Source organism: Hypomesus transpacificus, chromosome 3 (assembly GCF_021917145.1).
Source record: "Hypomesus transpacificus isolate Combined female chromosome 3, fHypTra1, whole genome shotgun sequence".
Classification (NCBI taxonomy): domain Eukaryota; kingdom Metazoa; phylum Chordata; class Actinopteri; order Osmeriformes; family Osmeridae; genus Hypomesus; species Hypomesus transpacificus.
This window is the reverse complement of record NC_061062.1, coordinates 11,667,554-11,680,220: the sequence shown is the minus strand read 5'-3', so window position 1 is coordinate 11,680,220 and position 12,667 is coordinate 11,667,554. Positions and strand designations below refer to the sequence as shown.

Sequence of the window (12,667 nt, the reverse complement as noted above, 5' to 3'; positions counted from 1 at the left end):
CTTTGTACGGATTCATTTTCTTATACAGCTTTCCTTTATGAACCCATCATGCACGTAATCAATCATTGCAGTGGTCTTCCACTTTAACTAATACTTTGTTTTGCATGTAAAGGTGACTCCACCTAAACTTTGCATCAGCATAGTAACACAACTGTTAAAGAAATTATGACCTCAAAGATGGGTTGGTTTTGGAAGGTCTAAGAGCACAGCTACAGTGTAACTGTAACCAAACTGATTATGTGGAATATGGAAATATATGGAAATATGTGTTAAATATCATATATTTAACAGATATATAACCATACATGTCTCAAATCATAAGAAGATGGATTCATGACTGATAAATCTGCTGTCAGATTTCTCAGTCTGACAGGATGTTAGATGATACAACACATACTGGTACTGTCAGAGTTGAACAGGCAAGGGTTAAATTGTGTGTATCAGGGGACTACTCTGTATGGGGAAACATACACCCCTTTAGTAATCTGCTCAGATGCTCTGCAGACACCATCCAGCTTCTCCAGACCCTTCAACTGAGCATCCCTCTCCTACTTGATGAACGACAAAGGCCATTTATATGGGATTAAATTGGGGATTAATTTAATTCAAGTCAGGGTATGTGAATTAATTAAGTGGTTGACAGTGGTGCTATACATGGGGGGAATTTAATTTGGATCCTCAGGGGAGAGGATGATGGGGCATGGGGGCTGTTAAAAAGATGGAAGTCGAGAGAAAGCGGGGGGGGGGAGGACATGACAGAACATGATTGTTCTATGTTCAGTTTCAACAATGACACTGGGTTACAAGCACAGCATTGGCACTTTATCACTTTTGATTGGTTGTTCATAAATGAGAGTGGAGATAGTTTAAGGTAAGGGCCCCACTTTGAAGAGAGACAGAGAGAAGCACACCATGGGAGGAAAGAGCTTGTCCTTAACGTACCGGTAGTCTATCTTCACAAATCAAAACAGCTCTCCACCCTGTCATGCCTATGAGAATGAACAAATAGAGGTTTTTCACACAGATTTGCCTCTCACTCATACCGTATTGAAATGAGCACATTATTTGAATGTCAGTGATTCTCATGAATGTTGAAATGGCATATCTGTCTGCCAGCCTTACCGACAAGCAAAGCTGTGTAAAGCAAAGGTATTAAATTCAACATGGAAGCAGATTACAGAATTTACCTCTGCAGAACAGTCTTGGCGTGTGGCAAATTGGAGTCCCATCGTAGGACAGCCTATCGCAAGGCTAATCTGCATAGAAGAACATATGCAAGGACAAAATATTACGTAGTTTGTTATTCCGAGAGCCGCATTGGGGGCACACAGGCTTGTTTGCCTTTGCTGGAATCGGAGATTGGCTCGGGGGTTTAAATAAATCGCTGGCGCACCGCTTTTATAGGTTTCATTAACTTTTAATGAGTTGGGTGTCCTTCGCTGTGACTGGCCAGGGAGGCCCTGTCTCTCCACTTCCAGGGATAGGAGACAGGAAAAGGTTGGCATCCATGTGATGGACATGTGCATGTGAATGTCTTTGCTGGGTTGAAAAACTGAGGGGGGGAAAAGGCATTATAAAGATGATATGATTCCATGGCAGGGAAGCTACACATATCCTTCAACACAGCCGGGAACTGTGACAAGCCTACTCTGAGGTCTGCAAGCCTCTGGGGGAATAAAGAAAGCGTGTCCGATCAATCCCAACCCAAGCTGGTTACCTTTACCACTACTGAGTGGCATATCATTTGATGTCGGCTTTGAGGACAAAGTTTGATCTCTGTGGCTCACGTCAAACCCCACTGGGATACGTGGCTGTGGATTTCCCTACATGTTATAAAAAATGGCAATGCAGGAGGATAAACATGGCACTTATATACACACGCACACACACATTTCGTTTTTCCATTCCAACCTAGGTTAGTGTCATACTTTTTACCCCCACTAATCTTGATCTATTAAAGTGTCTTGCTGCATGGTTGATCACACATGTATTATCCTGCCACAGCTCTCCTGTGCTTCGTATACAGTATCTCCTGGAGAAGATAATCTTCCTTCCTAGAATGCTGGAGCCTCCCTTAACCCCTCTCAAGATTACAGCCTTGTCTGTCATCACCACACACTATCCTTTTGTTTTACACAATGTGCAGGGAGAAACTACTGCATATAAACATGCGTTCAAATGGCTGTGAAAATCTTTGGATGTCCAATATCAAATATACATCTTCATGACACATTTTGAGTAGACAATAGCTGGTCTTCAGTCAGTATTTGTGAACAGAAGGGTGTCGGGTTTCTCTTTTGGCAACAACGGAGCACCTACAGTGCAGTACTTTACATGGACAAACATTGACCATCCATCCACTTTCCAGTATACAAAAGCAGAGGGGTAGTGAGAGGCACCCCGTCCTGCCCTGAATAGGTTGCCTGTAGGTCACTGCTTGTCCCACCAGCTGCTGCCTCTGTAGTCAATGGACATTGTTGACTAGACCCTCTCTCTTTCTCAGTCCTTCCATTTCTCTCTCTTTCCTTTCCTCTCTCCTTACTTATCTCATTCTCTCTCTCCCTCTCTTTTTATTCTTATTTCTCTCCATCTCATGCTTTCACTCCCTTTTTGTCATGCTCCCCATCTTTCTAACTCTATACATGCTTCCACTCATCTCTTTCTCGCCATCTCTTCATCACACCAATCCTATCCTTCTCCTGCTCCCCCTGACTCCCAAGCAATTCCGCAATTCCTGTCAGGATGGAGGGACCTCCAGGTCTGGCCTGGCCTGGCCCAGGGTAAGAGGAATCTCTGGTCAGGAATGTATCACAGCAGTGCCAGAGGAGAACCGACACATCAGAGCCACTGGTCATACCCTCAAACCCACATTCATCCTCCGTCCATCTCACACACGTGTCTTTTTTCCCAGCGTAACAGTCCTGCGGGCTGACTCACTGGCCTTCACCCATCCCTCTCTACTAGACAAACATGGAAGTCTGGCTTGCTGAAAAAGGACTGGAAAGTTTGTTGAATGGAGAAAAGTGAATATGAATTAGAGTCTCCTCCGAAAGCAAGAGCCAACAGTACATAGATTAATCCCCCATTGGTACTCCCCAGTGTCAAGTGGAGGGGTATAGTTGGGACAGTATGGGACACACAACAAGACTCTGTTAATCCCTGATGGTTATCTGTGTGGATGGGATATTTCCCCCAGTATCAGAAGCTTATCACAGATCTTTGTCAGGAGAAGAGAAAAGTTGGGCTCTTTTTTTACCGAGAAGTAGGTAGTGTGTGTGTCTACTTTAGTGGGCTATTACCAGGAAAACGGAGACATTTGTAAATGGCCTGTACCCTGCAACTATAAATTATATTTCAAAGAAGAAAATGAAGAAAATAAGAAAATAAGAAAATAAGAAAATAAACGTTTATTGATCAATAATCACAGTTCATTTTAAGGAAACGAAGTCATTAAAATCATAACCGGTGCCACGGCACCCCTGGCCTGTAGCTACGTTTTATTCCGAGCACAATATCATGTCGCCTAATTCCGTGTCAAATTAGGCAGCCGCAAAGCCATTAGGCGTTATGCTTTTTTGCTGATATTAAATAAGCTTCTCACAATGCACATTGTTTTCAAGTTTTCTTTCTCAAAAATGCTCTAAGAATAGCTTTCAAAATCCCAAATAGGCCTATTTCAAATCATTTTCTTTACGAATACAGTCGATTGTTTTAGTACTCGGTCTGTCACTATTTATGAAGGGTGGCTCTATTTTCCACGAAATCTATTTTTACAAAACAATATAAGCAATATTCAAAAAATACAACAACAATTAACCAATATAAGTAGTACAATACCTTATAGGCTAATAATACCATGGTGACATTAAAACAATAGTGATGAAATACTAGGTTAGGCTTCAAACAGGCTAATACTAGGCTAGGCTACTACTAATATTAATAATAAGCTATTATTAGGCTAGTATTTTACAACAACAATAATGATGAAATAACGTGGCCTAACCAAATTTTCGGAAAAGCATTTAACGATCATAAATAGCCTAAATAGCATCAGCCGGTTGCTCACAGTTAAAGGCTTGCATTTCACTGGTTTGAAATTCAGATTATGCACTGAAAATAATTCAGGCCGTTGTCAATTAACTGAAAAATTGACAAAGATAGAACAATAGCATTAGCCTAATTGAAGAACGGTTGGTGGACATGATGGCCGTAAATCATTATGAGAAACTGACTGCTGAGAAGCCATGGGTGGCTTTGAGTTTTGACTTTGTTGTGATTTAATATACTGTGGGATATCAGTTTCCCTTGCTAAGATATGGGATTAGGAGTATTTTTCGTGAAAGGGGAGTTAAGTCGCGGTAGTGTGGACGGTCCCACCCCTGCAATAGGCTAAAACAGAATTACAGCTTGTTAGACTGGTGTGGCGCGGTCACCCTGGAGACCATTCTACTTGGGTGTTCCAGAGCCCTGACAGTTCAACCAAAACTGGTGGCGTGGAAGCCCTCTAGCCAGGACAGACTGGCCCACTAAATCTGTAGACCACAGTCCAAGTCCCATATTTGCCTCACATTTTATAGGCAGATTTTATGAACCGCTGTGGAAAGTCAGTAGATTGATCAACTTTAGATAGCCAAATAAAATACAGCATTCAAAGGCTGTAATAATTACCAAATAGTCTTAATAGGTAATAATTGTCGAGGCTATACGGCCTAATAAGCTCTCCAACCAGCAAAACTGTTTAATCTGTATTTTAGTTGGATTTCCAATGGTCAGCGCATTAAATTTTTTTGAATTAAAAAAATGCAATCATGCTTATGACTGCAGTTTTGAATGATGTTTTCCTAAAGCCTAATGATTTACTATAAATGGCGTTGTAGGGCCTACTACAAAGCTATAGACAATTCAGCATTGATGACTGGGAGAGAAAAGTTATTCAAAGAGAGACCAGACTTGAGATGGATGAAGGAAGAAATCCTGACAGGTGCGAAGGAATTTCGACCAAGTTTGACGACAGCATACTCCAATGCCAGCAAAGCTAAACGCCATTGTGCCCCTGTGAGAGTCAGAACTAAATCAAGAAATATGCTAATGGTGTGACTGGTAAGAAATGCAAAGCAATGTAATTAAATTGAGCTTCCAGAGTAAATGGATCAACAAGCAGCACCATTTCTGATCTTGTTGCTATAACAACTATAAAGCTGTTGCATGTGATGGTGAGGACCATTGCAAAGGCTTCTCTCTGTGTTGCTGACATTTGAATCCCCGTGTGTTTGTGTGTGTGTGTGTGTGTGTGTGTGTGTGTGTGTGTGTGTGTGTTAGTGTGTGTAACGTCTACTTTATTTTTCACAAAAGGTAAGGTTAGGTAGTCTCAGCCTAAGACACCATATCTCAATACCACGGCAACCTGAAATGAGACCATGTCTTTTACAGGTAAAAAAATAAAAAGATAAACGCCAATTGTAGTGACGCGCAATCCCCAAGCACCTTTGGTAAGGGTGATCTCGTGCAGATTGCGACCAGTTACCTTTGAACCAGGGCTCTAAAAGGGCATTCTCATTTCAGTCCGCACTGAAGAAGGCTTGACTGGGGTCATCCCCTCCATCAAAGGATCCACGGAGAACAGCGGCGGCATACGCTTGTTTAATAATGGGTAATAGGTATTTTAAGGGCTCTATATCTATGTAAGATAGGAGAAAATTAATTATTCAAAAAGGTCCTGGGGGCATCCGCTCAGTTTGGACTACCTTGTTGTATCAAACTGTTTAGGTAGCCCATAGCAGTGCTGTTTTATAGTAGGCTATGGCCTAATATTTTTTATTTATTATTATTGAAGGCGTGGTTTAATAGTAAACATTCGAAGTTATAAGCTTTAGCCTACTCAACTATATCGGTTTTGATATAATGTAATTATTTTAATTAATACATTTAAAAAAATACTAAAGTAGCCTATACTGATTCAGAAACTAGGCTGTAGCAGGAATCGAATCAAATTTCCCTTAAAACATCAACGAATTTTGTGAAATATTCGCTTGAAAACCATTATTACAAAGTCTTGGAAATCGATTCTGCTGCTCGACTAAAAGTATCAGAATTATAGTATTATGCAATTTATTAAAACAAAGAGCAAAAGCCTTCCAGAATCGACGCATTGGCTTAAAGTTCACTGAAATAATGTTTCATGGGCAATGGGCCGGTGCAGTCGTGATCTGAGACCCATCCATCAATTGCGATATATGTCTGACAAGTCACTGAAAGACACCGAAATCCAAATCAACCTGTTAGAGAACTTGCAAATCATCTCAGCCTTTTAAATCCTTTGACCTGTTGTCTGAAATACAATACGGCCTACGCAAGAACCCTTTCTCATTTTTGAGCCTACTGTCAATCCACAGCTCCAAAGTTTGGAAAGATAAAATTGAAAGCCCATACCTGTAACACAGTCGTTGCATATTGTCAAGCTACCGCAGCCCATGGTACAACCTCGCCTTCATCCTTCTGCACAAGGCTAGAGACATCACGGCATTTATTTGAGCTCAAACTCTGTCACTGTTGACTTTAGCACAAAGCAAAGATTTCACTGCCCCGCTAGTTAAAAAAAAAAGAAGATCATTTTACAGAGATATCGATCAGTGAGCTATAAAAAAATCTGCTTACTTATGTCTAAAATGAATTGAACGAAATTTAATGTCTGTGCAAATTTACAGAGCTGTGACGTCCTCCAAAGTTTGCACTCCTGCAATTTGGTTGTGCATGTACACTTCCTATATGTGGCGGCATATACTTTGTTTACTGTCTTTGTTTATTTGCAGATCATGGTTGTTTAAAGTACGATTTGAGAGTGGAGAGTAAATGCCTGCTTTAGGCCTTTACTATACGTACTATACTATAAGGGGAAGACTATCATTTTCCCTGGCACAACACAACCCCTCTGCCATTTGAGTTGAGATCACCACAATGATTCAACAATGATGGGGGAGAAAAACCTTGTGATTGTATGTGAGTATTTGGATGCATTTCAGCATATCTTATCTTTAGATTCAATGACGGGAGATTCTGAGCAGTTTAAAAGTAAACCCGGACAATACTCCAACAGAGACAGGACAATGAAGGCATCACAGCCGACACTGTTCCCAAATCTGCTCCATTCTCTAACTCCACGGGAGATCCACAACCGTTCATGTGTATGTGTGTGTGTTTTTGTGTGTGTTTGTGAGACAGTATAGAGAGAAAGAGAGAGAGAGAGATTGCGAGAGATTATTGAGGCACCTAACCAGTCTCTTTGTCTTAATTTTGACACCTGTAGTAGCCTATGATATCAGTAGGCCTACTATTATACGAATGTATACATTTGAGACGGAACAGGGCATAACTAATCATGGCATTACACAAACCGGATGTGCAATGAATGCAGCCTATTGTCAAGGGACTTGCACTTATGTAATTGTGCACTTGGGATTTTGATATTTATGCCAGTATCTTGACCCCAAAGATGATCTCAATGAATCCAAGAAAGCAGGTAATGATGTGTGTAGCCTACTGTTATTCTTGGTGGGCTACATTTTGTGCCCCAACCTGAGAAATTTTCGGTGTGGAATCCCTTTGTATCTCTCAAGATCATATTTGGCTATTTAGGCCTAATGTAATGTGGTTGTATATTGAATGGGTTTGCAACGTGTAAGGACCGATATGTCGACTTTGTCATTTCTGCCAGATAATAAATAATAAGTCAATCCATGACGGAGTCCCGTTGTCGGGTAATGGATCGACATGGCTATCAGTATTAAAACAACACAATAAATTCATCCACGTTTTTAATTTACATTTCGTAATATCTCTATTTAATCAAATTATGTTGTGTTGCAAATACTCATATAGGCCTACATACTGATGGTTGTGCGGTGCATGATATCATACCCCTTCATCCATGACCATTTTGGAAATATAAAATGAACTTCTGAACTTTCAAGTAAAATCGGAAGAACATACATATTGATATAATTAATAGAATTATCTATATTATTGTTTTTATTATTTTATTATAATATATTATAATGTTGTAACGATAAGGGATATTTAGAAGGGGGAACCATGCTATTGCTATTATATTATTTTCATTATTGTAATTAGTTGCTAGCCTACGTGAACCAACTGCGCAGGCTAACCCATGTAAGAAGATTCACCATATGTTCAGATAAAATTCAAATAACACTTTAATATAGATTCTGTTCTTGTTGTCAACTACAAGAATACACATATACAAGCCATAAATAGGAATTACACAAATTATTGAAGAAATTCTGCAATCCATTTAAATTCATTTAGCAATCCAGTTATACAGATGTATATTACAGAAATTGTATTTTGGTCCTTTCTCGAAGCCGCCTTTTTGAACAGATTTTGTCACATTATTAACATCCCCTTTAGACATAATCAGGCTACTAAACAAAATTGACAACTAAATCAAAGGGAAACGTCAAAATATCTGAATACATCAGCACAAACTATATTTTTACAAATATACAAATCGCTTTCAAAAGTCCGTAGATGGCGCAAGGATTTATGAGGAGTTCATGATTGGCCTTGAATATACGCCTTGATAGTATGATGTGTCAGTAGGTATTGATGAGGAATCTAGACCCGCTTTCCCCGCCATGGAACCCATGGACAGAGCCCCAGCCATGGGGGAGCCGTAACCGGAGTAATGCATCACCTGCTCGTACGTCTTTAGGTCCATTTTGTGATGCTGTTGCTCCGACGACATGAGGTTGTTGATGGAGAACGGGTGATTAAAGGAGTAGTGGTGCTCGGGCTTCAGGTGTGCATCGTGCGCCAGAACCGAGTGATGCTGGGACATGAGATGTTGCGCCTGGGACACTGGCGAGGCCGCGTGTTCAGGGCTCATAGCCTGGCTGGACTTCATATCTGACAGTGACCGTTTGTGGTCGTTTGAGGACGAGTTGGAATGGGGAGACTCGTTCCCGTTGCAACTCTCCGAGCTGCTGTTGGATCCACCTTCCGAACTTTTACGGCCGGACTCCTTGCACATCTTTTTGTCACACTTGAACCGCTTTTGCCTTCTCAGATAGCATCCGTTCTCGAACATGTTTCCCGAATCAGGATGAAGGGTCCAAAACGAACCCTTGCCGGGCTTATCCGGAGATCTAGGCACTTTGAGGAAACAATCATTGAATGACAGAGAATGGCGAATAGAGTTCTGCCAGCGTTGCTGGTTCTGCCGGTAGAACGGGAAAAGGTCCATTATCCACTGATATATTTCTGCCAACGTTAGCATCTTGCTGGGGGACTGTTGGATAGCCATAGTGATGAGAGAAATATAAGAATAGGGGGGCTTTGCATGTGTGTAGCTCCTGCGGTAGGTTTTGGGGTCCCTTGATCTGTTGATACTGGACTGTCCATACATTGGGCTCATGGCGTTCATGTTTGTGTATGAAGTTAGGGCGTTCATTGAGGGGGGTTGCGCTGTCATAGGGCTCATGCTAGGACTGAGAGCGGCACTCATGGCGGTCATACCCGCGCCCATTCCATTCATGGCTCCGGCTCCGGGTGACATGCCAGTCATGGAGGGGCTCATGCCAGTGTTGACGTAAGACATGTTCATGGTGTTGGCCGTCATGTTGGCAGTTGAGCTCATTCCCGACATACTCATGTAGGTGTTCATGGAGTTCATTCCCAGGCCAGTATTCATGTTGCCAACCGAGGTGTAACACTGAAAATGTCAGAAGAAAACACGTGATTTAATTAACGTGAATTTCATTGGTATTGGGAGTAATTATTTTAATTGCAATAGCATAGGTCTATACGCCTATACCATAATTCAGAAAGCATTAGAGCTGAGAGATCGCAGGCCTGTGACCTAAAATGTGCCCGAATCCGTGCGCACAGTGAGGTTGGTTTGATTCTTGTCATCTGCGGAAATTTCTGAATAAATGTTTAGCTTAGACTATAAAGCTAAATATAAAATAGGTCATCCTATGATATTATGTCGTGAATAAGATAGATAAGACACAGAAATTAAACTAAACATTGCCACGTACTATGTAGGCGTAAATAGGAAGACACAATCGATACAGTGAGATCGAGTTTGAAGTGACTGTATGACTACACCGTCGGTTAAAATTAAAATATTTGAATCCGCCTTCCTACTCTAAATTGTTTAAATGTTTGTTCAATAGCAATATTGGAAAATATTATTCCGTATGGATGTAGACTTAATTATAATCCGAGTTAAAAGTTTCTCCTACATGTCAAGCACAACTTTGTTAGGATAGTGCAGTGCGTAGAGATGGGGGAGGATTTGGAGGCGCCTCAAGTCAATATTTGATCACAAAGTTAATATTATCTCAGGGCTAATATTGAGTTGTATAAAAAGGGATCGGCTTTAGACGAAAAAATATATTTAAGGTACCCACCTCAGGCTCTCCGTAGTAGGTGCTCCAGTCTGTATGCTCGTGTCCTTCCATTTTAACTGCTCCTAGCATCATGGAAGTTCCGAATAGTTTACAAACCGTCTCCCGCAGAAGAAATGGAAAAACGTTCTCCAACAGACGGTGACTTGGGACCACAGGGTATTGGGTCGTTGGTGTGTTCCTTAGTGAAGGACTGGCGCATGTGTGTCTTTGAGCCAGTCGTGCCCACGGGCGCTGAAAAGCGTCTGATGATGACTGGAGTTCAAATGACGCTCAGTGGTGGCTGTAAACGCGATGATATAGCTCTCTGCGCCAGGCGAGCCTCCAATCCCTACTTCTTCGCTTACCCTATTTGAATAATCTCCTCACACCTAGACGTGAGACTCCTCGATTTGCCCCTCAATTGTATCTTACACCTGCATCGTGTAAAAAGAACAGTAATTTATGAAAAGATTCATTATTGACTAATCTTAACTGGAAACAGAATACGAATTCCAAGAACTTTCTTGTCGATCTTTTCTGTCCTTTTTCGTCTTTTTGTGTCTTTGTTTTGTTGTTGCGCCAGTTATTCGATGTCCTTATGTTGTTTGGACAATTTCACTAATAAGGTTGTCTGAGGTTGAATAACCCTCTTTTTTAATGAAATAATTATGTAATTATTTTGTATGCACTTTATATCACATTTCTATATATCCTACAACCTATTTACGGCTGTGACTAGGTTTCAAAATAATATTGATTTTGTGAAAGTGATAGATTGTGAAAATAGGTCTGACACAAAATTCTACCAATGTGGCATAACAAAAGAAAGCAATTCGTTAACAAACAATAATTCGCATTGTTCTTTACAAGGCTGGTTTTCACAACATTTGTTTACCAAAAGCTAGGTTTTGGCCTTCAATATTATTAAACTGACAAATTTTGTTTGATTGTTTTTTAGGTTTGAGTACAGAAATTCTTACATGCTGCAAGATGTTTTGTGTGTGAGGGTCAATGTGTGGACTATTGATTATGTATGCGCTTATACCGACATTTAACAGAGAGAAATGTGTTTGATCACAAGTGATTTAAATGGTCTCGGCAAGGGAAATATTATTGGCATAATATTTAATGAGCTTTGATATCAAGCTGAATTGCAGCAGTGTGAGTTGGTGTCCAGTGAAATATCTGAAGGTTTGATAAAAACCTTCCAATTCCATGGCTTTTGTTATAGTCTAGTTATAGGACCAATTAAATGTGCTGGTATTGTATTTAACTTATCTTTAAATTCAAGGCCATTGTTCTGTGTAATTGTTTAAAAATAGTATATTTATAAACGGTTTATGATCTTTGGACAAGAATAATTCACACTTAAATTCAAGTTTCATAGCGCCCTCTTATGGTTGTTTTACATTCTTAATATGATTACGGTGACGCAGCACGTGACCTAGCCTATACCTGCTTTCTCATAATATACATTTTTTTCTGTTTAAATGTTCAAATAGACTATAATAAGTGTAATACTTAGCATATAAGAGCTCAAAAACAATAAAGCATTTGGCAACTGCAGCAAGACAGAGAGCGGGGTTAAAACGTCGTTGATCTACAACACCGCACCAACATCAAGGTGAGTGTGCAGAGCGGGGCTAGCCACGTGCCGTTGATTGTTCATCTATTTGACAGCATATTTACGTAAGAACATAACTATGAGTGGAGCCCATTATTTAGGCCGAGTAAACCGTGGTGTGTTGACGAGGGACTAACAGAGAGTCTGCTTAACTTGGAAATTAGATAATGTGAACCTCCGAGCGTGCATGTGTTTAAGGTTTGTGGATTCCATCGTCAGGATACATTACAGTCCGTCTCAGAAGGCGGAAGGGCTTACATATACATATCTTTATGTGACGACAATTGTTTTAGGTCTGGGGTAGGGAATGACTAGGCACCATGAAGAAGTAACAATCTAACCCTTTAAAACTGTATGGGGACAGGTAAGGTTTAGGGTTACACAACCATTAAGGTAGATAGCCTACCTGTCAGGTACATCCCTGTGCATCCAAGTTACTATGACCTGTGGGTTGGCATAGTTGATGGCACAATGTGTTTATGTAGCTGTTATTGTAGTCAATCAGTTACATAGGACATAGTATTCTCACATGTCTATTTTGGTGAAGGTCATGCAGAATTATTAAAAATCAGAAACTCAGCAGTAGTATCCTGGCATTGCCAGAACAATTCGCAAATAAGTATTAGTCTCTCAG

The 12,667-nt window shown here is 40.5% G+C and overlaps 1 protein-coding gene across 1 annotated transcript; it reads right to left on the bottom strand.

Annotated features, from left to right (window-relative positions):
* Window positions 1-8,186: 8,186 nt before the first annotated feature.
* foxa2 (forkhead box A2) lies at window positions 8,187-10,708 on the bottom strand. Its single transcript, XM_047015274.1, has 2 exons — window positions 10,431-10,708; window positions 8,187-9,727 (listed from the first exon to the last, which is right to left on the bottom strand). The coding sequence occupies exons 1-2, from the start codon at window positions 10,500-10,502 to the stop codon at window positions 8,558-8,560; spliced, it is 1,242 nt and encodes a 413-aa protein (XP_046871230.1). The 5' UTR covers window positions 10,503-10,708; the 3' UTR covers window positions 8,187-8,557.
* Window positions 10,709-12,667: the final 1,959 nt, after the last annotated feature.